The sequence below is a fragment of the Durio zibethinus genome, chromosome 21, assembly GCF_047325235.1.
Source record: "Durio zibethinus cultivar Kanyao isolate XHJ-2024 chromosome 21, ASM4732523v1, whole genome shotgun sequence".
Lineage (NCBI taxonomy): Eukaryota > Viridiplantae > Streptophyta > Magnoliopsida > Malvales > Malvaceae > Durio > Durio zibethinus.
This window is the reverse complement of record NC_143182.1, coordinates 22,794,803-22,822,449: the sequence shown is the minus strand read 5'-3', so window position 1 is coordinate 22,822,449 and position 27,647 is coordinate 22,794,803. Positions and strand designations below refer to the sequence as shown.

At 31.8% G+C, this 27,647-nt stretch overlaps 1 protein-coding gene across 29 annotated transcripts; it reads right to left on the bottom strand.

Moving 5' to 3' along the window:
- Positions 1–12,240: 12,240 nt before the first annotated feature.
- Positions 12,241–25,969, bottom strand: LOC111305831 (ARM repeat superfamily protein). Of its 29 annotated transcripts, none has more exons than XM_022903686.2 (26): positions 25,584–25,969; positions 25,468–25,497; positions 25,011–25,335; positions 24,727–24,825; positions 24,355–24,579; positions 24,096–24,215; positions 23,829–23,912; positions 23,688–23,747; positions 23,374–23,502; positions 23,113–23,174; positions 22,648–22,704; positions 22,420–22,540; positions 21,241–21,375; positions 20,725–20,805; positions 20,018–20,131; positions 19,810–19,889; positions 19,462–19,597; positions 18,927–19,076; positions 17,301–17,386; positions 16,964–17,151; positions 16,731–16,823; positions 16,055–16,242; positions 15,783–15,894; positions 14,958–15,115; positions 13,622–13,738; positions 12,241–12,867 (listed from the first exon to the last, which is right to left on the bottom strand). In XM_022903686.2, the coding sequence occupies exons 3-26, from the start codon at positions 25,221–25,223 to the stop codon at positions 12,634–12,636; spliced, it is 3,042 nt and encodes a 1,013-aa protein (XP_022759421.1). In that variant the 5' UTR covers positions 25,224–25,335; positions 25,468–25,497; positions 25,584–25,969; the 3' UTR covers positions 12,241–12,633. The 29 variants fall into 29 exon arrangements, 21 of the variants coding, with proteins under 21 accessions (XP_022759421.1, XP_089605919.1, XP_022759420.1 ...); XM_089749793.1 differs by having other exon boundaries at positions 12,241–12,858; XR_016331024.1 differs by lacking the exon at positions 14,958–15,115 and having other exon boundaries at positions 12,241–12,858.
- Between the last annotated feature and the right edge of the window lie 1,678 nt (positions 25,970–27,647).

The following is a 27,647-nucleotide window of genomic DNA, read 5'->3' as shown; positions in this document are numbered from 1 at the left end:
ATTGAATAATTTTGAAAAGACTTTGGGCTCAATCTATGGAAAAAAGAAAGATTACACAAAAAATAAAATTTACAGAAAAATCCTAGATTCAATCAAATTAATTTCTTCCAAATCAAAAGGGATTCAATCCCTATATAAGGACCTTGAATCTATGATCAAAAGGGGGGGCTCACAGTAATTGACTTTAAGATCAAATAAATGTCATTGAAAAGAGAGAAAATTTGGACAAAGTTTTGAATCAACAAGGAAAAGCAATCAAGCAAAAAATTTTGCAACATGATCCAGTTGAAGTTTTTGAAAGAAATGTTAAGATTTATAGTAGAAAGCATCAGTTTTTGAAAGGTAAAAATTTGTTATAACCCATGATCCATTGAAGTAATGTTTGCTTTCATTTTTTTATGTGATTTTTGCATAACTTTTATAATATTTAATAGCTTACTTTTATTTTTATATTTTGCATGGTTTATATATTATTATTCACATGATTGCATGATTTATGTATTATTGTTTGCATGATTATATATTTAGTTGCATATTTATTTGCATGATTTATATATTATTTTGCATGATTATATATTTAATTACATGTTTATTTGCATGGTTTATATATTACTATTTGCATGATTATATATCCAATTGCATATTTATTTGCATGATTTATATATTACTATTTGCATGATTATATATTTAATTGCATGTTTATTTGCATGATTTAAATTATTAATTGCATGATTATTAATTTATTCATTTGTGTGATTGTATGATTATTAAAATATTTATTCACATAGTTATTTATTATTCTTATTGCATAATTTTATATTTATTGCATGATATGATATTATATGTTATTGCATGATTAATAATATATTTGAATGATATTTAATTACTTATTTCTATATTTATTGTGTGCATAATTCTGTGCTTATACATAATTACTACTATATTTGTATGATTATATTTGATTTCATGATTATATATTTGCATGAATGGTTATTAATATATTTGCATGATATTTTATATTATTGCATGATAATATATTTGCATGATGTTATATATTTACATGATTGTTATTATTGCATGATAATTAATATATTTGCATAACATTCTTGCATGAATATTTTAGCATAATCTAAGCACGATATTATAATATGATATTTGGTACAAGTCATAAGATATTTGCATGATAATTTTTACATAGTATGATATAATATTTATTGCATGATTTCTTGATATTTTGATAAAATTTTTGTATCACCATGTTTTGTAAATAAATAAAAAGATTACAATTTATTTATTTGCATGATAAAACCATCTTTGATAAGGCTTAGGTAAGGTAACACATAATTAACTTGGCACTAATTTTGGGCATTAAGGAGTGCTAATACCTTCTTTGCATATAATTGACTCACAAACCTTAGTTTTGATAATGTAGACCAGAATTTTATTCTTTTTAGGGACCCTTAATTTATACTTAGGACAACCTTAAAAATGAGAGATTTATATAAGTAGCCAATCACACGTAAGTAAAAAGATTTGTGATGACTCTATGATTTTTGTGTCTAATGGGTAGGTTTCCTAACTTAGACATTATGACACCAACCATAAACATCAATAGTTAAAACAAACATATAATTGCCCAATAATTGTAAATATGTATGCAAAGACATATCATAAGTGATGAAGATATGCGAGTTGGGTTTAGGTCCTAAATATAAAGAGACCACCTAAATTCTTCAACTTTTAGGTAGAGTTTGGAAGCAACTATTTATATTTAAAATCTTATTTTTTTATCATTTTTTATTCTTCATTTTGTTATTTTTATCTAATCTTTTTATTATTTTGATTATGGAATTACATGAAAATTTTTAGTGAAATAAAATTTCCTAAATACCCTATCATCTAGGTGATATTCTAGAATAAATTACTTCACAAAAAGTTTTCAAACAAATTCTTAAGTGTTTAAAATTTTTTTGGAGTTTCGAGACTTTAGAGCTTAGGTTTTGATTTACAATTTGAATTAAGATTTTGTGGTTTTGCTTAAGGTTTAGGATTTTACCTAAGGTATAAGGTTTCACCTAGGATTTTCAGTACCACCCAGAATTTCAAATTTCAATTAGAGTTTAAAGTTCCACTAAGGTTTAGGGTTTTACCTAGGTTTAGCTTTTTGTTTAGAGTTTCTTTTTAGAGTTTCATTTGGGGTTTCCTTTTAAGGTTTTATTTGGTTTCGTATTAGGGTTTCACTTATTTACAAACCTCTTTATAAATCTCCAATATCTAGGCAGATTTTCAAAGTAAGCTCACTTTTCATAATTTTTCTAAAATAAAATGAATTTCTATATTTTCATTAAAATTTTTATTATTAATTTACCTTTTATTATTTTATTTTTATTATTTAATAATTTCTCAACATCTAAGTGGAATTATTATTTTTAAAACATGATTTTTAATTCTTTCCAACATTTAGGTAGGGATTTAAAAAAAAAATTTTAAATTATTTTTTCTTTTCTTCATTTTTTTATTTTTTTATTTTTTGTTTTTTAAACAATCAAAGTCAAAACATAAACAATAATAATAATAATAATAATAACAACGATGATGTACAAAGTTATTTAAACATTTATAGAACCTAAAGTTATATATACATATATATATATATATATAATGAAAAAAGAAGTAATGTTTGAAAAAGAAAAAAAGAGACGTTATTTTTAAAATGTGTGTATATATACACATTTTTAAAATAACGTCTCTTTTTCTCTTTTTCAAACATTACTTCATTTTTCCCTTTTTTTTAGAAAATAAAAAACCTGCAATAAATATTTATAGAACCTAAAGTTATATATATATATATATAATGAAAAATGAAGTAATGTTTGAAAAAGAGAAAAAGAGATGTTATTTTTAAAATGTGTGTATATATACACATTTTTGAAATAACGTCTCTTTTTCTCTTTTTAAAACATTACTTCATTTTTTCTTTTCTTTTAAAAAATAAAAAACCCGTAATTTTCTTTTAAACATTTGTTATACACATTTTCCTAAAATATCTTTCATTGTTTTCAAGCAATTTTTGGTTTTAAACAAATAAGATGATCTTTATTTTATGATAAATCAGGGTATAAAGACCGAAGGAGAACCCATCATAAGCCATGAGCTTCCTAGACGCAACATGCATTATGCAGAAATAAAAACAAAAAAAAAAAATAAGAGAAGAAAACAATTTCTAGCTAGAAAAAAAAGAGGGTTTCAGTCTCACATTTGCTATAAATTCTACTATTCTTTTTCTTTTACCTTTCACTTCTGTTTTTTCTTTTTTTTTTCCTAGTTTTCACTTTCTTTCTCTACTAGTTTTACTTCTAGTTATTTTTTTTGTACTATCTCACTACTTTTTTTTTATTTTTTTGCTACTACCAGTTCTTCCTTATTTTATCTTTTTTCTGCTTTTGTTTTTTTATAGTTACTTTTTTATTCTATTTTTTGTTTCGCAACTCTTTTCTACCAAATGCCTGCTACCAATTTTTACCTTTAGTCTATTTTTTTTCTTCTTGTCTTGTTTGTTTTACTATAGACATTCCCAATTTGGTTCTTTTTTTTTTATTTTTTACTTTTTTGTTTGCTGTCTTTTGATTTTACTTTTCTCGTTACTACATTTTTTTCTCTTGATATTGGCACGCCCCTCTTTGCCTAAAGGCCTCCCCATTTCTCTTTGGTTTTTTATTTTTTTTATTTTTTTATGCGTTTTATACTATTTTTTCACTTTTGTTTGCCTCTTTTTTCTCACGTCTTTTCTTTTATTGCACTTTCTCCTCTAGTCTTAGCATTTTTTTCCCTATTTGCTCTTTTTTTTGTTGCCCAATCTTTCTTTTCACTGTTTTTTTTTTATTATTGTCCAATTTTCTTTTCGGTTCTGCCTGTTCTTTTTTTTTTCCTTTTCTTCTGAAAATCGTTTTCCTTAAAAGCATACCACTTCTTCTTCCTATGTTAGCCAGCTACGAAACCATGTGGTTTTTCATGCAACTTGCAATTTCTTTAGCTTGTCTTATATGTTTTATTACGTGATATAACCATCTTATAATCATTTTTAACAAGGTGGAATGGGCTACCATTGGCCATGACTTGGGCCACCCTTGGCCATAACTTGGGCCTTCAACAAAAAGTCATATTTTAGGGCATTGACCTTTTTATTTAAACATAAACCTATGATCAATCTTGAGTTTTGCTTGCATTTTTTTTAGGCTAATTTTATTTGTTTCATTTGTAACATGTCATTTGGGATTTCATTTATTTTGGGCCAAGCTTTTGTTTTTATTTTTTATTTTTTTTATTTTTTTAAATTATTATTATTATTTAATGATTTTTATATTTTTATTTGGCTTTTTTTTTTTTTTTGGGTTCAAAGGCCTGGGCCATTAATGGGCTTTAAAAATGGACTTTTTATCAAGCAAATGAAACAGGCCTCACTATAGGCATTTGAAAATGGACTATGTAATAAGCTCAAAAAATTATGGTACCCAATTGCAAAATCAAATTCGAATTAAAGTAATAAAATATCTTAGACAAAATTAAGTGTTACATTGAGTAGAGATTTTTAGGGTGTAGTGTTTTAGGGTTTTGGACGATGGTTTTAGGTTAAAGCATTTTTTTAAGGTGCGGTTTATTGGTTAGCTAGTTTGGTGTTTTTAGGCTTCAATTGTCAATTTTAGCATGATGCAACTTTAGGCTTTCGTGTGGGAATTTAGTGGATTTTGTGTTTTTAGGGTTTTGAGTGAATTTTGGGTTGGAACAGCTTTAAGGTTTCGAGTGTTGGGTTAGTGGATTTGGTGCTTTTAGGGATTCGATTGATAGTTTTGGAACAAAGCAATTTTATTGTTTTGGGTGATAGGTTACCAGGTTTTGGGGTGAAATGATTTTAGGGTTTCTAGAGAAGGTTTTGCTAGGTTAATTGGTTTGGTGGCTTTAGAGTTACAGGTGACGGTTTTGGAATGGAGTAGTTTTAGGGTTTTGGGTGATGGTTACCTACTTAGGGTGTTTTTAATGTTTCTATTGATAGTTGATAATTTTATTTTTTATAAAATTATCATAAGGTATTATGTTAAATCATAACATTTTTATACCTGATTTTTGTTTGAATTAATCTATTTTCTACCCAAATGTGTTAATTGTTCTAAATGTAGGTAAAATGAAAGATTGAGAAAATTAAATTGAAAATGCAACTGAAGAGGTAAATTAAAGGTGAAGTGGCTGAATCAGAGAGCTAAATGTGGAGGCCAAATGGGATGCAAGATGCTAGCCAAAGACTTAAAGAAAACAAAGCATCAAGTAGCGTCAACATTTGGATGGAACTGAAGATTGATTTTCAAGGCTATTTGCAATGATATTTGACTTGAGTTCAAGGTTGGTTTTGAGCTAAATTGGAGCTGCATTTGAAATGTTAATTTCAAGTTTAAGTGGTTGATTTGATGAGTTAAATTTGGAAGAAAATATGGTGCACAAGCTGGCTGGAAATTCAAGCTAAACAAGCCAGCAGTGGAGTCACTTGTGAGCTGTTTTTGGGGTTTTTAAATGAGCTGAATTGAAGCTAAAATTAAGCCACATTGGATAAAACTTAAATGCCCATTTTATAGGCTAAAATTTAAAGCAAAAACTGGATCAAATACCCAAGGCACTCAGGGTTTTATACGGCTGGTAGTGTGTATTTTAATTGGCTTCTAAAGTTGCACATTTTGGTTGTGTTAGAGCTAGCTGGCTGTGCATGAGAAGGAAAAGGATGAAATTCCAGACCTTGAAGAAACCTTGAAGAGGTGGAGAAGCTGCCAAAACCACAATCCAAAGCAAAGCCATGAATGTCCAAGCCGAGAGCAATTTCTTGGTGCACAAGTAAGCTGCATGGAAAAATATGTGCTGCCTAAAGCCACGGTTCTGGAGGAATTTTTGGGTTGAATTTTCTGAGCTGGCTTTAAATTGTCTTCCTTTCTCATTGAATGATAATAGGAAACAAGAATTTCCACACCCATGAAAAAGGAGAACCAAATTGTCAATGCTAATTATTTTCCAATTCTGTCGGATTTCTTCACTGCGGTGTTTTCTGACTTTGGAGTGTTTTTGAAAGACTTTTTGGCTGTAAACATCAGAGGGGAACATGGGCAGTTAAGTGGGGAACATGCTTGAGTGGAGTTGGTATGGAAAAAAAGGAGGATAACATGCTTGTAATGACGAATGAGCATTGATTTTCAATTCTGCCAGAACTGGGGTGGTCACTGATTGAGGGTTTTAAGAGCTGTCTTGACCTTTGCAGAGCTTAGGTGGTTGTCAACACACTTCACATGTGGAGCTCTCAATACAATTCATTGGACCAGCCAAGAAAGCATCACATGAAAATGAGCTGAGCTAGAAATGCCAAGTCAAAAATTGGTGCAGCCCGAGAACTTTCACAGCAGTGCACATATTCCTCTTTTGAGCTGGCTTTTTGGAAGGCTGAGATTAATTAATTTAGACCATTATCATTTGAAGGAGACCTAAATATTGGCTGTAAATTGGAACTAATGGCCGGCCTTAGGAAGTTTTCTTTCCTTTTCAATTTTTTTGCTTTTGCTTAGTCTAGGACGACTTTGGGGTCTGGTGGCAGCAATATTGCTGGCCGAGCGGCCCCTCCTTTAAGACTTCATTATCTTTCCTTTTTAGTTCATGTTTAAGCTCTTTTGAATGTAGCTTTTAGTTATCTTTTAGCTTGTTTAAATTTCCTTCAAGTTGCAAATACATTCGTCGCCCTCTTTTTTTTTTTTTTCAACAAGTTCTCATTTTTAGTTTCCGCCAGTTTTCAGATTTAATTTTCCAGCAAGTTTTGCATGACATTTGGGCTCTTTGGAGCTTGGAAATGATGGTTTTGGACGCTAATTTGATGGAAACATCATAGGGCTCCACAAGTTTGATCTTTGTGTATTTATTTCCTTGCATTTTCTATTTCTTGCTCTTTAATTTTTCTGCCCAGTTTTTATATTCTGCCTTTTAATTTTTTTTGTTGCTGTTTACATATTATTTTTATGCTTCTATTATGTTATTAAATCATGTTTAAGTGTTTATTGCTTGGTTGATTAAATGCCTTAGACATAGGTTTGCTGTTTCATGCATTTTTCCTCCCATTCTTCATGCATTATTTCAAGTAGTTTTTCTTCACTTTGTGTGCAGTTTTTGGTCTTAGTGTCCTGCATATTTTTTATTCATTTTTAAGTCTATTTTGAGGTTACAAAACAGTTTGTCACGTTACATGTAGCTAGGATTAGTTTTGATTGCATTTAGCTCACTAGATCCATAGTTTAGGTTATGTTTTATGTTCCAACTAGTGTACTTTTTTTAAAGTATTTCTGGTCAGTTTTAGGCAAAGCTTTCCTATACTTTGTTGGCTTGTTTTCATGTCTATTTAAGATAGTAAAACAGTTTTTACAAATTCCTAGCATCTTAGTTCATAGGTCTTAGTTTCCATACATTCTAATATTTCAATTGGCATAAATTTTTATTTCCATTTGTGTTTGGTTTTTGTGTAAGGTTCCTACAGATTTTTGGTTCCATTTTAGGTCTAGATTAACTATGTAAAACAGTTTTTATTTTTATTTACATTTAATGCATGTTTAGGTGGTAATTAGTCACATAGGTAACGTTGGAATTTCAGTTAGTTCACTCGCATGTTTTATTTTCTGTTTTTATTTTAATTTTTTGCATTTAAATTATTTAGCTTTTATGTTTAAATTCTTGCTTAAGTGTGTTTAAATTATTTTCATGCCTTAGTTAATTTTTGCTTTATTGTTTAATTTTTTATTTTTAGCAATTTTTCATTTTTAGTAATTTCTATATTTAGTAAGTTTTAGTTCTTAAGTAGTTACCTTTTTCATAATTTGTAGTATTTAGATTTGGTAAGGTTTAATTTTCATGTAGGTTATTTAATAAAAAAAAAAGATTTTTGGTTTGACCAGATATATTCAAAGTGTCAAAATTGGTACTTACCCCTAAGTTTAAAATTCTCAATCCCTGATAAGACGATAATCTGAAATACTTTTAATTTTTATTACTTTTGTGACCTGTACACTTGCAATACTCCTGATGGATAGCAACAACGATTTTGAAGTGGAACTATTTTAGGGTTTCTTGAGGGGGTTTAGTTAGTTTGGTGTTTTTAGGATTTCAAGAGACTGTTTTGAGGTGAAAAAGTTTTAGTGTTTGAGGTGGGAGGTTAGCAACTTTAGTGCATTTTAGGATTCAAGTGCCGATTTTTGGGTCAATAGATTTTAGAGTTTCGAGTAAGAGGTTGTAGGTTTGGTGCTTTAAAGGTTTCAAATTGTGATTTCAAGGTGCAAATATTTTGGAGTTTCGGGTGTAGATTAATTGGTTTGGTGATTTTAGGGTTTCGAGTGATGATATTAGGGTAGGAGACTAGTGGGTTTGGTGTTTTTATGGTTTTATATTGCAGTTTTAGGATGTAGTGGTTTCGGGGTTTTGGTTGTGGGGTAAGCTAATTTGGTAATTTTTTGTGCTTCGGGTAGTAGTTTTTGGATGGAATTGTTTTAGGGTTTTAGGTGAAAGTGTGAAAACTCATACTTAACTTACGAGGTATTATCCCCTTTTATTCAAAAATCTTACAGTTTTATCTAACAAAAAGTGTTTTGCAAGTTTAGGTTTAGATCTCTACATATATCATATCATATTCACATTCTTCCAATGTGGGATTTGAGGTGTCACAATTTTTTCACCTTTAAAGCTTGACATTCTTATCAAACCAAGTTCAACCACAAGATCAAGTTCAACCACAAGACCAAGATCACACTAGATATTGGGATTCTAGAGGTGGCTCTCCACCATATAACACTTAATGACTCTTGTGGCCCATCATATAACACTTAGTGATTCCTATAAAATAGCACTTAGTTTTCACTGACTAGTGATCACTTTAATACAATTTGTGGAGACACGTACCTAACTTGCAAAAATATTGTTCGCTTTAACCCAAAAATTTCATAGTTTTATCTCACAAAAAGTACCTTGTAAGTTTATATTTAAATTTTTATATATATATCATATTATATTTACACATTCTTTCGAGACATTACAGTAAGTTAGCAGGTTTGATGTTTTTAACCAACAATCCCACATTAAAAAAATATGTTTAATATTAAAGAACCTTAAATTGCCTGAAACCCTAAAATTACTAAAAACCCTAAAATCATCCAAAATCGTTAAAAACTCTAAAAGAATCTCAAAACCACTTAAAAACCTTAAAAATGCCCAAAATAAAAAAACCTTAAAAAACTTCAAGGTTAAAGTGTAACACTTAAAATCTTACTCTAATCGAACTTAATTAAAAATAAAAAATAAAAAAAAAAACCTCAACTCAATTATCATGAGTTAAAAAAAACATCAATTAAATTCAAACGAATCGAAATTCATCAAATACAAATTATTTTATCATCTATCTCAATTGATTTTTTATTACAAAATCTACAAATAATATAAAAGCAATCCCTCCGTTGAAACAGTAAAATATGCGCAATTCATACTTCATTAAAGTGACACATGTCACTTAACAAGTTATTCCTCTGTTGATCAATAATGCAACAAATTATTACACTTGTCCTTACTCATTACAGTTGAAGATTTTGAAAATCGACTCTTTAATTTTTTTTTGTTTTAGTTGGATAAAAGTAGTATATTTTAATTTTTTTAAGTAATCAATAACATGCAATTATTTTTATTTTTATTCATTCAATTAAATGAAATTAAATAAAATGAGCTTGTCGAATTTGTTTAATATAACGTTTAACTCTTTTTTATTTATCAAATAAACACATATATGCCTAAATATAAAAATTGATAAATTTCTTTATCTTTAAACAAATTGTTACATTTTCTTGGACGATAACAGTATGAATTAAAATAATATTATAATTAGTAAAAGAAAAAAAATAGTTATTATCAATAAATTTATATAATTTTCGTAAGGAAAATTTATATACCGTAAAAATGCTAATACACTGAATGTTTCATAATTTCAAGAAAAACACTATTTTATAAAAGTGGTAATAGTAAGCAATATAAATTTGTTGGATTCAAACTTCTGGTAATGATAGGTACTGTAGCTAAAAGTTTGTTTGGAAATGATCCTACCATTACGGTTAAATAATAGATGCACCTTGGAAATTATTATGATATTTATAACAATCTATACAAACTATTAAAATTATCCCCTCTCCTAAATTTTAAAGCTAGATAAGTATTGACAATTAAAATTGTTGTAATTTATATATCTTTGATTACTCTAAAAATAAATAAATAAAACATTATATATTATGATAAACTAATAAATTTAAATGTAACAATAATGGATTAACTTTTGAAAATAATATATGCATTTTTTTAACGAGAGAATTAAATTCAAATAATTATAAAAATTTAGAATAAATGAAAATCATATATACATACTATTAGACATATTTAGATCATTATTTTATTTGAGAATGTGCGAATTTAAATTTTTATATAATTATTAAGTCAAAAATTACAAAAATTTACATTTATCAAAAATAAAATAAATTTGTGACCTAAGCAAAGCCGGGGAAAATTTCTAGTTTATCTAACAAAAGGCAGAAGTTTAAAAAAAAAAAAAAAAAACTTACAAACAAAAAAAAATGTAAACCCAAAAAAAGTAAAATTTTTAAAAAATTAAAAAAAATGAAAAAAAAAATGGAGGTGCCATGTAAGTACCCAATACAAAGTGAAACACTTTAAATTTGTTTTCAATCTGATTTTATTTTCAAAAAAAACTTTAATTAAATTTTTTTTAAAGCGTACTGATATTGAATTTGTATAAATTAAAATTAATCGAATACAGATTATTTTATTATCTTTATCTCTATTGATTTTTTTTACAAAATTTATCAAATAAAAATTAATAAAAAAAATTTAATAAAAAAAATAAAAAAAATAAAAAAGTAGAAAAAAGAGGAAGGGGGTGCCATGTGGACATGTCACGGACCTAAGGAAGAGTTTTGAATCCCACATCGAAATAATAGAAAGGTCATTGGGGTATAAAAGGGTTAACAACATCTCTTCTTTGCGAGGCACCTTTTGTAGGATAAAATCGTGAGGTCAGGGGAGTCAGAGCAGACAATACCTCACAATGGTGTGAATCGTGATAGGAAGGCTGATCTGGGACGCTGGATGAGTGCATGCCTGGGTCCTGGAGCCGCGCGAGTTTGGAGCTTAAGTTTCGACTCGTGACAAGTGGTATCAGAGCCAGCCCTATACCGTTCAATCTACGTCGAGCATCTTTAGGGAGGTAGGCAGGGTGACCAGCCTCCGTGACGAAGGCGTCACGAGCTTGGGTGGGGGAGAATGTCACGGACCTAAAAAAGAGTCATGAATCTCACATCGAACATAATAGGAGGATCGTTGGGGTATAAAAGGGTTCACACCATCTTTTCATTGTGAGACGCTTTTTATAGGACAAAACCGTGAGACCAGGGAGGTCAGAGCAGACAATACCTCACAAGGGTGTGAACCGTGACACGAAAGTTGATCTGGGACGCCAGATGAGTGCATGCCCGGGTCCCGGAGCTGCGCGAGTTTGAAGCTTAAGTCTCGACTCGTGACAGACACACTCTCCTCCATTCTTCAGGGACTAAATAACTCAATTTTCTCTCGTAAATTATTTGTGTCAATTATTTTTTTTATTAAATCTATTTTTTATTTTTTACTATTTTTTTTATTTGATAAATTTTGTAAAAAGAATCAATGAAGATAAAGATGATATAGGTTAAGCAATTTGAATCAAGTCTAAATCGAATTTGAGATGTTCTACTTGACCTTTCTCGGAATATATAATATAATATATTTTATTATTTATTTAATTTATATTTATGTGTTATATTGATAAAATATTATTTAATACTTCAATAAAAAAATTTATATATAATTAAATTATAATTTATATTAAAAATAAATACACATTTATTTATATTTACCATCCATTAAAACTTGATATAAAAATTTTACTTTTTTAAATTTAAAAAATAAAAAATTATCCGCAACAGCACAGGGATCTATTTCTAGCATATATAAATGAATGAGAATTAAAAAAATACCGTTTACACCGAATTCGATTGCGTGTCATTTTTGCTCAATTGTTAGGGTAAAAAGGAGAAAAACCCAACCGTATCAAATTTAAAAACTGCATGGTATCCGCAAATGGTACTGTAAATGAATAATAACTTGTATTATAATCTCAAAATATTTTGCCATGATAAAGTAAAAAATAAAAATCACTAGCTACATTACTTTATTACGTGCATGTATTATATGGCATCAAGAGGAAAATGGAGAATGTGTACTCCCATTTCCATCAGCTCTCGCCAAAAATATAGAAAAATCCTATTCTGATTCTTTCTGGTCTAACAAAATTGGAGCAATATGCTACGCAAGAGATTCTCGGGAGCATTAATTAGATGTGGTAGCAGCCACTCAATACCACAAATGGTGACTGCCAGAATTGACAGCTTGAAAACAAGCTGATCACATTTGTACAGCAAGCAACAAAAGCTTCAACCAATATGTCAATAGCTGCAGGCTGATTCTATCTATGGGCTGCAGTCAAGTCAAATTTGGGATATTGCGATGACCGTCAGCAAACTCTCGGATTACTCGTTTCAGCACTCGTCCTCCTTTCCCTTGCATATGTCCATAATCGCTCCTTCCTCTATTGGAGCTCTTGCTCTCAAGATAATCTGAAGCCGCACCAGCAAGGGCCTTCAACCAAACTGGCACTAACGTTTCAGCTTCTCCCTGATTCAGATAGTCAGCTGGAAGAGCCTGCACCTGATAAAACTGAAGAAATTCAACAAATCGGAGATTGAACCAAGACAGCAATTCAAATTACATAACTTCTCCCCCACAGTGGCACAATATCTTTCATATAGCCTACACAAAATAGTGGGAAGAACTAGTTTTTGGTGTTAGATATTCCCTCATAAGACGCAAATACTCTTAAATAATTCAGCCCTAGAAGCAAAACTTCAAACAACTGCATCAGATAGCTAGGTCCCTTTTTGAGTGACTACCATAGTCTAGACTAGCCATGAAAGCTGCCGTTTGGTATACATATTTAAGAAGAAAAGCCTAGCAAAGTCAATTCAGCATTGGCACAATGGATACATTGCGATGGCCCTGGAAGTCACAGGTTGAACTCACAAAAACAATCTCCCAGCAAAGTCAGGGTATCACAGCATACATCTGACCCTTCCAGAACCTTGCAATGGAGGAGCCTTGTCCAATGAGCAATTCTTTTACCCTACATTCATTTTGGCATTTCTATGGCATGCATATAGGGGGAGCCAAAACAAAACACTCAACATCTTAACAGGATGAAAGTCAAAAAGAAAATCAAATCATACAAAATTAAAAGATGGTTCAAAGTTAGTAGGTCTATAAGTCTAAGTTACAGAATAACACAGTTAGGATTAGCCAAAAATGAAAATGACTAGGTCAGCTGCATAGTTAAGCTCTAAAATTTCAGCGAATGCAGCAATTGCAAGAATATTCATATGCATCTTAAGGAAAAGGAGGGAAAGAGAGGAAAGACCGCTGCTTGTAGCCATGAATGCAAGAATTTCGAAGAAAGAATGGCCTTCCAGTTTGTTCTTTCACTCAAACAGCAAATTGCAGCTAATTGTTGCAATATTGTCGTACACTTCTGAACCTATTAAGATGAAAAAACAGCATAATTTGTCAGTTGAGTAAAGACATGTGCAGTCAATTATTCGTAAGTCTTTGATGTATCATGGAATGTGAGAGGCTTCATTGCCTTTATACTAGACTAAATGCATATCCAAAAGATATTATTTAATCCATAAGTAGCCAAACCAAGGTCATCAAGATGTGAAGCTCGCAGCATTAAATTTTCATAAAATATCCATATAGCTGCCCCAACTAATTTATTTGACACTTACATAAGAGATACTCATTCCTTTCCTCCAGTATCTTCAAAATGTCTTTGAATAAATTAGACATTTTAGCTAACAGAACATTTTCTAATGGCAAGGCCACCGATATAACAAAATGTTTATACCACTTGTATAACAAAATGTTTATAGATGCACAAGTAATTGACCATAGACATGTCAAATGTTACTCTTATTTTTACTTTTTGACAATGTAACAAAACACTTAGCCCTTTACTCCTATTTATGCAGCTACTTCACTACAGGATCACCTGGAGTTAAAATTATTGTTACGTCATCTAGTGACATTGGGAATTTTTAGCAGGATCTCTGGGCTAGCCTCAAATACCAAGGCTCTTTTAGAAAGCTTTGGTACGGGGCTTATTATGACTCTTCGGTAAACTTTACTTAGGAAACTTGACTAACCACTGCATGTCATCATGATTGCTTCATCGTATTTAAAACATTTTGACACTAATTTCCTATTGGGAACCTTAACAATCCCTCTGATTCTATACCTCTTCTAACCTTCATTTGGCAAGGGATAAAAGATAGCCACTATGAAGATTGAGAGCTCTCTCTAAACGCACTTCCCCTTGTTTGCCTTATCGTAACTTACTCGATAACTTCTGTCAGTAAATAAAACCTAACCCTCAAAGCATCACCAAAAGAGTTGCATTCTTGAACCCTCCCTCAACTATTAATGTAAAGATAATGCGAGATTTAAACTTCAATCCTCTGCACCAAATAATCTCATTATCGCTGCAATGGTTTCTCAATACTTCAACAGATGTTAAGTAAGATCTAGGCATTTTAAATTTCCAAGTCTAAAATGAATATCAGTTGATGCCCTTTAATTAAAATCTAAACATAGTAGGTGAATAAAACAAATGACATCAAGGGTTTACTCCAAAACAAGGGGTTTTCAAATGGAATGCATTCATTAATCTATTTGAGATTCAAGAATACAGCATTTACCCGTGACATTGCTGAGACACCAAGTAAAGCATACACTATATTTGATACAAGTCCCTCCCCACTATGAGAAACGATATGAATTGCTGTGGCACTGAATGATCCTTCAGGAGAAAAGGTCATTGATTCCAATAAAGAAGCAAGGCCAACTTCCAAGAAACCTAAAAAGACTCGAAGCAAATTCTATAAATATCCTTCACCTAGTTACAATTGAAACAGAATCAACTCACAAGAACAGACCAGCACAAGTGCACCTAAAGAATAAATACAAGCAATTATAATCACTAACACTGGTTTCAATTCAGTGATCTGATTGTGTTTTATGTTATGAACAGACTCACATATATATGTGTACCCTTGTCGTGGAATCATCTGATTGTGCCATTAAAGAGAAAGAAGTCTAATTTAGTACAGAAACAGATGTATCATATGTAAACTGGAATTGCTGAAGCATGGTGTGTGTTGCCAAATGCTATTGCAGGGACAAAACAGAGTGAACGGGCTTCATATCACAAAGTGAATTTTACTTCCTACTAAAAATCACCCCAAGTGAAGCTCCAGCATTAAAAGTCAAGGAATATTTTTGTGTCTCCATATTTACTCTTAGAGCAAAGCAAAAGGAATTAGTTGGCTTGAATTGCAAACATAAGGCAATTTTGAAGAAAAGATTGAAACCGTAAACATCAGTTGAATTGTTTCCTTCAATAATGCAGATTTGATAGAAAACATCATTAGGATTCAGACTCCACAGAGAGTTATCATTAATGGCTCTTATCTTTGATCTCACAGGTACAAGGAAGCAAGTAGTAGTTAACATATAGCGCTTACAAGACAAGTATGACATAGCTGCAAGTGCTGCCCCACGATGCATAGCAGTGCAGCATATAGCTGCCTTTTGAAAAGAAATTTCTAGAAGAGCACCAGATGCAGCCAATACTTCCTGAGATTTTTATTAACCAGCAAGAAAAATCATTCCCACAGAAGGCAAGTCTTAATAAAATGTGTATAAAGTACATGTCCTGGATTTTATTTCCAATAAAAGACAAAAAAAAAAGAGCAAGAAAAGCATGATAAATAGTGAAATAATATGAATACTACACCTTATGAGAGCCACGAACAAATGTCAATGCAAAATTTGTGTAGGCCTCCACTAGATCAGGCTCTTGGTCACATACATATGAAGAATTAAGGGCCATTACTGAAGATGCTTGGGTAAATCGTTCAAATGTGCTCATGTACAAAGGACCATACTCCTCTTTGTGACCAAACTCTTCAATAACAACGGAAGCTGACAAGGAGTAAATTTCGTATAAAAAATAAGCTCATTGAATGTGGCTATCTACTATGTGTATCATATTTACTTATATTCGGGAAAAGAAAAAAATAGCATCCATGTCACAGTATCACTTCAAGAAACCAGACAAAGACTTCATTGAAAAATAAAAAAACTAGATTATTACTCCATTTTTTGGTTTAGAACTGGAGCACAGTCAAGCAGATCAGGCGAAGGAGAAGACAAATAATGGTTATGTACGTAAACATGAAGTATACAAACCATTTTAAGCATCTCATATGGTGCTTTTGCTAATTCTTCAACCATGAGCAGAGATGATAATGATAATTCAAAAGGGCTATGATTCAGGTAAGTATTAAGCATGTACTGTCAAACCAACAAACACCATATAGAGTTTTTATAATCAAGAAAGGTGAATTTTGGACAAAATACCATATAACTAATTGCACCAATTGCTTAAAATGTACAGTCTAAATACTTACCAGTTCTGATGTAGCATTCATGACTTTGAAATGACAAAAAGTTTGTTGACAGGCAATCTAATATTTTGGGCAGTAGCATTTCAAAGTGCTGGCCTGCACAATTAAGCAATTTCCAGCATTGTAGCATCATGCAATCAAAAGACTCCATTTCCCCCCAAGTAAATTCCAAACTTGGTTGATTTAAAAAAATAATAATAAAAGCAAAGAAAAAAGGTGGAAACTTTGTCCAGAACCTGAGGATTGAATTGCTAGCGAAAGAGCACGACAAGCTGCAGTGGATAAACTACTGTTCTCCATATGTTCTGATCTAAAAAGCTTCTCCAGCATAGGCCAGAAAACCCTAATTACAGCAATGATGGGATTATCAGTAGAAGCCTCATACAGAATAGGCATTGCCAGATGACTGAAGACAATTCCCATCCTGAAAGCCAGACAACCGAAGATTACACCTCAAATTCAAATAGCCATATGTCCTATCTGAAGCTCCACCAATGATAGAAATACGGTTGCATAAAATTGCACCGAGAAAAGTATGATATGTGATGTGATTAATTACTCTGAAGAGAATACCTGTGCAGCCCTCTTGTTGCAAAGCTCAAAACTTGGGAATAGGCAGCTGGATTCTGTCTTAGAGAACGGTTATTATTATCTTCAATCTGAAAGAAAATTATGCTGTTAATTGTAATTCAAGATTTTATGATGTAAAATAACAGTCTGCAAAAGTTCACATCAACAGCAAAATAATCAAGCAACTCCCTCAATAAAATTCAAAAGGTGCTAAATGGTGAATAGATGGTCATATAAAGAACTAAACAAATAAAACCTACAGATGTGCATTCATTCTCATCTGCCAACTGCTCTATCAGCTTTTTTGTACTACATCTCTCTTTCCAATCAGCTTTGCATCTACCACCACAGAACCCTTCTCCATATCATTCAGCTTATATTACAACTAAAATCTCCTCGTAAAATTGCTACCAGCTGCCACAAAACAACACCACACCACACCCAGAGTGAAATAATGTTTTTCCTCAACTTTTCCTTTCTTTGTAGTGATTACAAACCAACAACAGTAAATAGAAAAGCAAATTCTGTAATGATAATAGGTATGATTATTTCCAACTTCATATAGTTTTAAAAACATTCATCTTTGCCTGTAAAGTTGCACTGACAGAAAATAGGTCAGTAGAAAGGATATCCCAATAGCAAAGTAGCTGACAAAACCCAACAGAGCAGGACCAGGGGAATTTCAAACCCTGGCTTGCAGAAAGTTGCCAAGCAACAGTATATGATACTACATATCTACTCTAGGCTTCAACTGGGAGAAGCAAATGGACTTTCAACCAAACATAGCATTATTTAATGGTGGGAGGTCAGACATTCAAAAAATAGCATATTTTCTTCCTCAATAAAACATAAGGAACTAAGATAGGGAAAGTAGCTCAACAAAGACCTGCACAGAATAGAAATGGCATGGTTGCGCTCAATAAGAGAGAATGAAGAAATTTAGCATACACAAGCACAAAATGGCAAAGACTAACGATTCTAAAAATTCCAAAACGGCAAAGAAGCATTTATCGAGATTCCTTAAAATCCAAAATCATTTTGAATGGAGCTGTTTGCCTGCTATGCTCTATACTACAGACTCTGAACTCAATTCAGAAATCTGACCCAGCACTGGCTGCAGCAAGTGCAAACTTAAAAGAATCTAAAATCCTCCCATCGGGTTGTCTTTAATGTCCAACCAGCTAATAGTTTGTTTCTAACCTACATCTGAGTAAAAATATGCGGTATGTTGGACATATCTCAACATCTGTAGTTATCATATAAGACCAGTTTTACTCTACACCCATTCCAGCTAGAGTCAAAAACATGCCATAAAACCCAACAGTTTCAGCCTCTCTTCACTCCATCTGTAAATGATGCAAAGTTAATGAATTCATACCATCTCAAATTGCAATACCTCATGATAATTGCTACAATAGTAATCAGTAAAAGCAACATGCATTAAAAACTCCTTTAAAACAATTTTCTCGATTCAGCAGCATTTAAACTTTTTAAAGCCAACTATTTGCTGCAGTGAATCATTGAAGAAATTTCAATAACCTGGTTAATACAACTACTAGCAACAAGACTGAACAGGAAAATAACCACGAAACCATAAAAATAGACCAACTACTATAAAAAGTAACTGACAAGTTTCCCAATAGCTTCATAGCTGGAAGATAGCAATCTAGATAATAAGTTGTTCTGTAGCTCCTTGTCAGAAACAGAGCCAAGGACCAGGCTGATTGCGCTAACAACTTCTTCTTCATCTTCCAAAGGAAGACACTTCTTCTCCAAAGCCTGTGAGAAGAAATGATAAAGAAAATAGAAAACAGGATAATGAACGATATATTTAGCAACTATCTAATTTCAATAAGAAATGTTAAAGCAGCTGAAAATGTAGAAAGAGGAAAATGAAAGCAACAAGAAGAAAGAAAAGATAAAAACCAAACAACAGTGATAAGGAAAATTGTTGGCAACCAACAGTTCATAACATGTTGGATCATCAGCTCTATGTTTTAAATTATTCTGGAATTATGCTTATGCAAAGAGTAAACGAAAATAAAGACCTGGCATGGAGAGTATATATGTATGTCAAATAAATTCTGAAAACTTACCACAATTACATGAAGCATTTAAGTATTTTTCACTTTTTACCATATAAAAGAACATGAAGAATAATTACCTCCCATATCCACATCAAGATATCCAAATTTGATGGCTCAAAGGTCACAGCAGAAACATCTTCGCAAAATTTACGGAGGGCAGACGCACAAGCATTTGAGGACAGCGGTTCTGAAATCCCTGCAGCAAGAAATAATCTGGAAGTAGCAAATTAGTGAAACAATGAAATGGTGCATCCCATATAGATTGATAATAGATTTTGCACAACAAATTGTATTTTTTCTTTGCTCTTCACCTAAAACATAACAAAGACAAAATGATTATGTAAAAACACAGGCAAGATTACTACAATATATCTAATAGAAAGAGAGCACCTCATCGCTAAAAAATATAAAATAGGCATCCTTACAGTGAGGGTCTAGCATTAGTTTGCAGGGGACATATCCACTTGGAATAGGAACCAATAACATCTGCAACCGATCTGTAAACCTAGTTAAAAGGAAAAACCCTCCTAAGGAAAAACATTTTTCAACAAACCTACCATTGAGAAATAATATTCATTGCAAATCAAAAGAAGGAAAAAGTAGCAAATATTTTGAGAGGCATAACTGACATACAATGCACATAAATCCCTTGAGATTATCAGAAGGCCAAGAAGATAACACTGTAACCAACTGCATAATCACAGAGAAATCAAAAGTTTGGCCCCCTTGCAAGACCACTTCAGAAACCTGCAATTGCAGGACTCCTACATTATTAAAGTTCCAAGAAAATATGAGGAAATGATAAACTTGTGAATAATCAAGATGGATTCATCCAGTCACGTCTCAAGTGAAACATATTACAAAACCTCTAATGAGGAGTTGCACAAGAACATAACACTAGTGGTCCCACATTAACAGCTGCTTCGTAAAAGCTAGAGCATTTTAGACATTAGAATAGCAAATAGTGACAAGTGTGACTTAAAACATAAATAAAGATGAAGTACAAATACCTGCAAGAAAGGTGTAAGAAATAACAAATTACCCAAATTAATTACATGCAAAATATGCACATACATACACTGACACACATTTTAGATTTGCAAATGTATAAATTAAATATACACAACCTCCTTGACCATTAGCTCAAGCAGTAAAAAAGTCGATTGGAGTTGGTAAGTGTTCATGACAAAAATAAAAAGGAACACAGAACACCATTTATCAGAAGCCAGCAAATAATGTATACAATGCAAGAGTCATCTGACGACATTGGAAATAATGAAATCAATGCACCAAGAACTCAAGGAGACAAAAACCGGCACAAAGAGATACACTGTGCTTACCACATTGAGGGCAAACAATTTGATTTCTACCTCTTTCCAAGGTATTGCCACATTTGAAGAAAACCAACCACAGAAGAAAATCTGGAAAATGAAAAATGAATGAAACAATATAAAGTTGAATAACACCATACTTCGTTACAGAGGCAACAAACGGACAAAAAGGTAACAGCATAAAAAGACAAAGGACACATTGCTAGAACTAATTAGTTATATTATATACACTGATTAAGAGTCCTCGCAGATTGATAAGCATGCAACATTAACGGAGGCAGAGTTCAGCAAATATATCATAGCAAAAAGGAAATGAAGGTAGAGCCACGATGATTCTTAAACTGCAGTAATTACAATAGTATATTAAACTTGGAGGAAGAAACAAAACAAAAGCTTGAAAAGGCATCAAAAAGAATTTAACCAACAAAACATGGACTTCAGCTTTATAGAAGAGATATCATCAATCAGAACAACTTTTAAACCAGTTGAACCACATGGACTAGGAGTATACAACAGAATCAGCACCTTTTGTACAAATGTAGCAGGTTGTAGTAGCTGACATATATCCACCAAAAGTTCAACAAGATTCGTCCTAAATTGGACAAGACCATCGGGCAACTCAAAAGTTCCACTCTCGTCATTAAATGTAGATTCATCCACCTATGAAAGACGATTTCAATGTATTAGTCTCCATTTTCAAATATTAATAGCATAAACAGACATGCTCGTGTGCACAGGTAGTCACAAAGAACAAAAAATGCTAAGAAGTAATAGTCAATGTAAAGTTACATTAAATTGAAGCGATTGTTCAGCCTTCACAACAATAATTAAAGCAAGCATTCATGTCAGTCGCTGAGTTGTTAGAAATACATCATAGGTGAACAAGTTAGGGGCTATCAACCAAATTACTCCTCCCAAGGTTGTGCAATACGACTAGCGGTTAATCCATTTGGAACCCATTTCTCACCTATCAGCATGTTATTAATAATAGAAAGCATGAAATATTCAAGAAAGTGAAAGTACATAGACCATGACATCCCCCAAAAATGTGGTTGGATTGGGTAGTTCAACAAAGGCTTTCATGTTCAAGAAGAATACAAATTGCAAGGCAATTACATCATTTGGTTAAAATAGTAGCAGAATTCTACCGAGGTTTCCAAAAGCATTCATCCAAACACAAGCCCAAAAGGTGTCCTATAGGCCCTCCACTGCAAACTAAGGGAAGATTCAGCATTGAAACAGAATGCAGCAACTCAAGCCAAAAAAATAAAAATGAATGCAGTATCCATCTCAGAACCAAGCTTAAACCCCCAACATGACAGAACCTATCATTCTCTTCAGGTAATTCAGTTCCCTGACCCTTCCTCTTGCTTCAAGCTAAAAATCTGTTGCCTCAATTAAGATGCAAGATACTAATACAATTAACTTGCAAAATTGAAAATAAAATTTAGTCAAACTAGTTGAGACATCTATAAGTTTGGCTCCAATTGGTTGCAAGTTTTCTCCTTGCTTTCAGCTATTACTTTATGCTTTTTCAGTTTATTTTGGGCAAAACACAAGATCTTATTTCCCAAAAATGAGTAAATTGAATGACAGTGCAAACATGATAGTTACACATCCCAATTACACCTATAACGCTCGTCTTTTTTTCATAGAGATAAGGAAAAAAAAAGATGAAGGATAGGTTAAAGACTAGGAAAAAACCTGAGCACGTAGTAAAAGAGCATCAAATAGTGCTGAGAATACAGGAAAAAACATGCCCTCGACACTTTTTTTATTTGCACCATCAACATCAAGACCAAGTATATAGCTTGCAAGACTAGACCTGGAAATGAATGAAGATTGAGCCTCCAAATAAAAAAATTAAACAAAACAAAGAACATAGTATACTGCAAAACAAGCTTTCTTTCAACAGAAGTGTTTCGGAAGTACCAAAATTGCAAAGTAGAGTCTGCAATATCCCAGTCTTCACATGGAAAAACCACACAACTGACAGCACAAATTACATTCGAAATCGGGAATTAAAAGAATGCCAGGATGAAATATTAATTAAAAGCAAAAGGTACCGAAACAAAGACAAAGAACCAGCAAACTGTTGAGGAGAATTCATCCTAGCATGGGCCCTTTCCAAATTGTGATCCCTTTTGCATATGACGATACCCATTATACTTATGAAGGATCTATAACATGTTTATAAACTTTTAACACCCAATTTCCTAATTAGTTACCTATAAAATCCTGCCTGAAGCAAATAGCTGTCACTCATTTTACCACATTTGGGGTTATAACAGCAAGGCAAAGAATGATTATGGGAGAAAACGTGTTCATCAGCTTCCACAGAAATATCAGAATGCAAATATGATTGGTGAATTGAAAATTTAAAGATCAATACATCACCTCAACAGAGCATCCGTCAGCACAAGTGCCTCAGCACTTGCCTCTACGATCAAAGATGGTGCCTAGTGTAAATAAAAGTGGGAGATGTTAATAAGGAAGTGAGTTGAAGATATGCCATCTTGGATCTAACATCACTATCAGAAATGGGATGCCCAATACAAAGTTGTCGGCATAAGCATGAAAGTTGAAACACTTTTCAGTAAGAATAATATTAGTGGATGTAGACTTAAAAGGGGCCATGAGACCATACAAAATACTTACAGCCTGCCCAATTTCAGACATCAAACATGCAAGGCCAGCAACCACCTTCTCATCTCCACCAGTAAGGGCCGGTAGAAGAAGCATCTCTCTTAGAAAAGGTACTCTGCAGAGCAAAACCTGAGGCAGTCCCTATGAAAGCAAGCACAACATTAACTAGATAAATAGATGTAACAAAGTAAAAGAAAAAGGTTTTACAAGAAAGTAAATCATAGAACAAAATCCACAAAGTAGAGGACTATTGCACAGGAAAAATTAAGTTAAATAAATATAGTCAGTCACACCAAACTGCATACTGCAATTTGGTAGAACCATACCTCATGACGACTCACTAGTTCAACAAGAACTTCAACAGCCAAGTCAAATGAAGAGGATACCTATGACCCCAGAGCAAATATAAAAAATATGTACAATAACCACATGGCTCAAAAATCATGACATTGATAGTGAAATGATACCTGCAGGGAGTTGAATACAAAATTAAGCAGAGGATGTGTTGCCAATGAACCTTCGGAGATCTCTGAGAAGCACCCAGCACGAACCTAAACACAAAAAATAAAAAAAAGAGTAATGAAGTAATGGGTTCCAAAAAATCAGAGACTTCATATAACAGTTTCTTCTTTCTTTCTTTCTTTTTGTGTGGGTATGTGTGTCTAAAGGAGCAGATTTTTGTAAGTCACAACTCTGAACGGAGGACTTGACATGATTTCAAGTAACCATATTACCCAGCTGAGTAAACAACGGAGAACTTTTCTGTTCCTTTCATTTGGTTGCAGGCAACCTTCAAACTTATTTTCAGACTGCTGGAGTAGGAATTCAATAACCATAGGAGTATGTGAAAGAAGCTGCTTCACAAAAAAAATAATAATGATGAATAAATCTATAATAAAAAAAACCAGCAATGGCAAAAGAGAGGAAAAGAGAACACAATTAAAACAAAATGAAGTAGAGGAGGCAGCAAGCACAATATGGAAAATAGAAAACCTCTTGGCCATACTGGCTTCTGTGGGATGCACTTATTTTAGAATCAGTAGTTTGGGTGTCAACAATTTCCTCTGGTAGAACAGTGAGCATTTCAAGTACAGCAACAATCCCATCATTCTGGCTGCGCAGATTTTGTAGACTAAAAAAGAGTTGCTCGATAGGTTTTCCATGCTCAACAGATCGAAGTATAAGGGCAGAGAGTGCAAGGCAGATTTGGGTTAATAGCTGTTATCAAGAGAAAAGGAAGCTTAGCAATAGCAGCAGCAGTATTAAATCCTATTGGTTTTTTTTCCTTTTTCTTTTTACAGAAAAAATAAAATCCTATGGTTTAAATAAAGACAGCCTTCAGACAGAAAAATAGAAAAGCAGCACCTGCGGAGGGCCCGAACTGAATCTTTTAGCAGCCACAAGAAGGGCATTAAGCAAAGCATCTTTAACTCCTAGTTGCAAATAATATCCTTCGTTCTGGATCTGCACCAAAATATTTGGAAAATAGAAGAGGCAAGTTTTTATTAATTCCAAAGTTCCCATACTAGTAAAAGCAACTTGAACATTTTGAGCAAATATGAGAGTGTTAGACTATAGAGAAAGCGCCAGCCTGATGCTACTGATAAACTCCTTGAAAGCTAAAAACATTTTCCAAAATCTAAGCATACCTTCCGTTTGAGAATCTGAGCAGCAAAAAATTCAACTTCAAAATCGGAGAATAAACGAGGGTGATCAGAGGTAAGGATTGAGGAAGCGACCTCCCAGGCCGCCTCCGTCTGTTGGAACTGAACCAACCACTGATTAGCTGCAACGCGGTTACAAGATTCTGTATCGTGATTCAGCACATGGACAGCCTGCGCCACCTTTATTTGCAGCTCCATTTTCTGATTCTAAAAATGCTTGACCAATCATAGAAAGCCAATGCTACGAGAACACAAAACTGTGCCAGTATTTCCTTTGATTCATTTCTTCATTTCCTCTTCTCAGTAATTCCTTTAAATTTTCAAACTCAGTTAATTCGAGCTATAAATTATTTTGCTAAGCACAACAAATATTCACTGTAAAACCAATATATGATATTTATATAAATCATAAAATTTAAAACACGATAAAGTCGAAAATCACCCCAATAAGATATGAATCCAATTTAATTTCCTGCAAACAAAGCAAATTGCTATTTTCCATTTAAAAATTACTAAACAGAAAATAAAAGAATAAAAAATAAAAGCAAAAACCCTAACCTTTAAACTTCGGGATTGTGAATGGAGAGCGAAGGGAGAGAGAAGGGTGAAGGAAATGAAGAAGGCGGCTCACTCTAGGCCAGACAGGGGCAGGTGGGAGAAGGGAAGGAAGAAGAGACCGAAGGTGGACTTAAGGACCATAAAAGGCGGATGAAAGGGAGGAAGGAGGAGGGAGAAGGGAATGAAAGGGGTAGGCGTAGCCGGCCGGCGTAAAGAGGGTCAGATTTCCAGCGACCAAGGCGGAAAAATTAGGTTTCAATCCAAGGACGGAAGAGTGAGCTGTAAGAGAAAAAAAAAAAAAAAGAAGAAAATAAAATGCATAAAGAAGGCGTCTGGTCTGCTGAAATCTAATTTTCCCTCTCGGAATTTCTATGTATTAATGTCATGTTTTTTGTTTGGTATCAATACTATTTATAACATTCAGATATTTTAAAGTGTGAAATATACATGAACTCTGAAATCTATCTACTTAGGGTTTTTAAGATTCCACTAGCAATCTAAATTTTATTCTTTTTTATTGAACGAATAGTTTTTAAGATTTAATTAATCCTTTCATATCAAAATAGTTGAACGATAAACTGGATCACAAAAAGACATTCCAAGCATCAACACTTTCTAATAATGATTAAATTTTTTTTGAGGGTTTATAATTAAGTTATTCTTTTCCAGCGATTAAAATTTAAAAAAAAATCATATTTTTAAAATAAAAATGAAATTTATATTGAAAATATATAATTTTGATAAGATTTTTTTTCAAATATCTATAATTTCAATAAGACAACGTTTTTAGATGAACTGTATTTTCCTTGTAAAAAATATACTATAAAAAAATTACTTTTCAAAATTATATGGTAGCAACAATAACAATATTTTTAAGATTAAAAATGTAATTTTTGTTGAATTTTGAAAAAAAATATTTTTTAGAACAAAAAATAATATTTTTTAAATTAAAAATGTGATATTTATTAAGATTATATTGTAAAAATTTTATTTTTCAAAATTTTACAATTTTAACAAAAATAATGGTTTTAACATAAAAGATTATGATTTTTGTTAAATTCTGAAAACTTCATTTTTAGAAACAACACAGACAATGATTTTAAGATTAAAAATGTGCTCTTTGTTGAAATATATTATGCAAAAAATTTATTTTTCAAAATCTTATAATTTTTACAAAAATAACATTTTTAAGATTAAAAATGTTATTTTTCTAAAATTATTAGGAACTAAATTATTTTTTAAAATTATATAGTTTTAACAAAGACAATGTTTTAATAAACGTTATCTTTGTTGAAATTATATTGTGAAAATAAATATGACCTTATATTTTTATAATTTACATGTTGAATAAACAAATAATTTACATGTTAAATATATTATATGTGAAACAAAATCTAAAATATTTTAATTTAATATTATTACATATAAATAAGTAATTTAAATATAAGTATATGTCATTAGCAATTCCTATATTTTTATATATGTCATATGCTATTGACGTGTAATTAATATAAACATAATAAAAGATTGCACTATATAATCTTACTTTCTTCAAACTAAATACAAAAATCTTATATTCTTATAAATTTACAAAATTAAAAAATCACACATTTCTCATAATTTACAAATTTATTCTAAATCACTTCCCCTTCTTAAATCTTAAAATCTGCAACCCAAACGTCCTTAAAGTGTTTTTATGATTCTAAGATATATCAAACAGATAATGAGGTCTATTGCATAAAATGTAAATTTTCTATTCAAAAGATGTTTTTATCCCATATCAATCCTAAAAACAAAATAAAGTGTGGTTCTTCGAATTAAAAGTTTAGTTTTCAAATTTAAAGCAATAAACTTTTCAAAAATGCAAGAAAAAAAGTGTGTTTGTGATAAAAAAAAATTATTTTATTTTTATATATTTTAATATTTTATTATTTCATATATATTTCTAAATATTTCAATTATTCACAACACTTTTTCATATTAATACCAAACACATAAAATTTCTAACTACTATTTAAAAACAAACTATAACCACATTTTTCTCATCACATTTTTTAAACGTAT

Bases quoted from the DNA above. Each gene is read 5' to 3' on its own strand.
- LOC111305831 (XM_022903686.2), bottom strand. From the start codon at position 25,223: ATGGAGCTGCAAATAAAGGTGGCGCAGGCTGTCCATGTGCTGAATCAC. The intron at 23,503-23,687 runs GTATGGTTCTAC...TTGCTTTCATAG, and splicing joins AACTAGTGAGTCGTCATGAG to GGACTGCCTCAGGTTTTGCT. The intron at 15,116-15,782 runs GTAAGCGCTATA...GAGTCTTTTTAG, and splicing joins AGCTATGTCATACTTGTCTT to GTTTCTTGGAAGTTGGCCTT.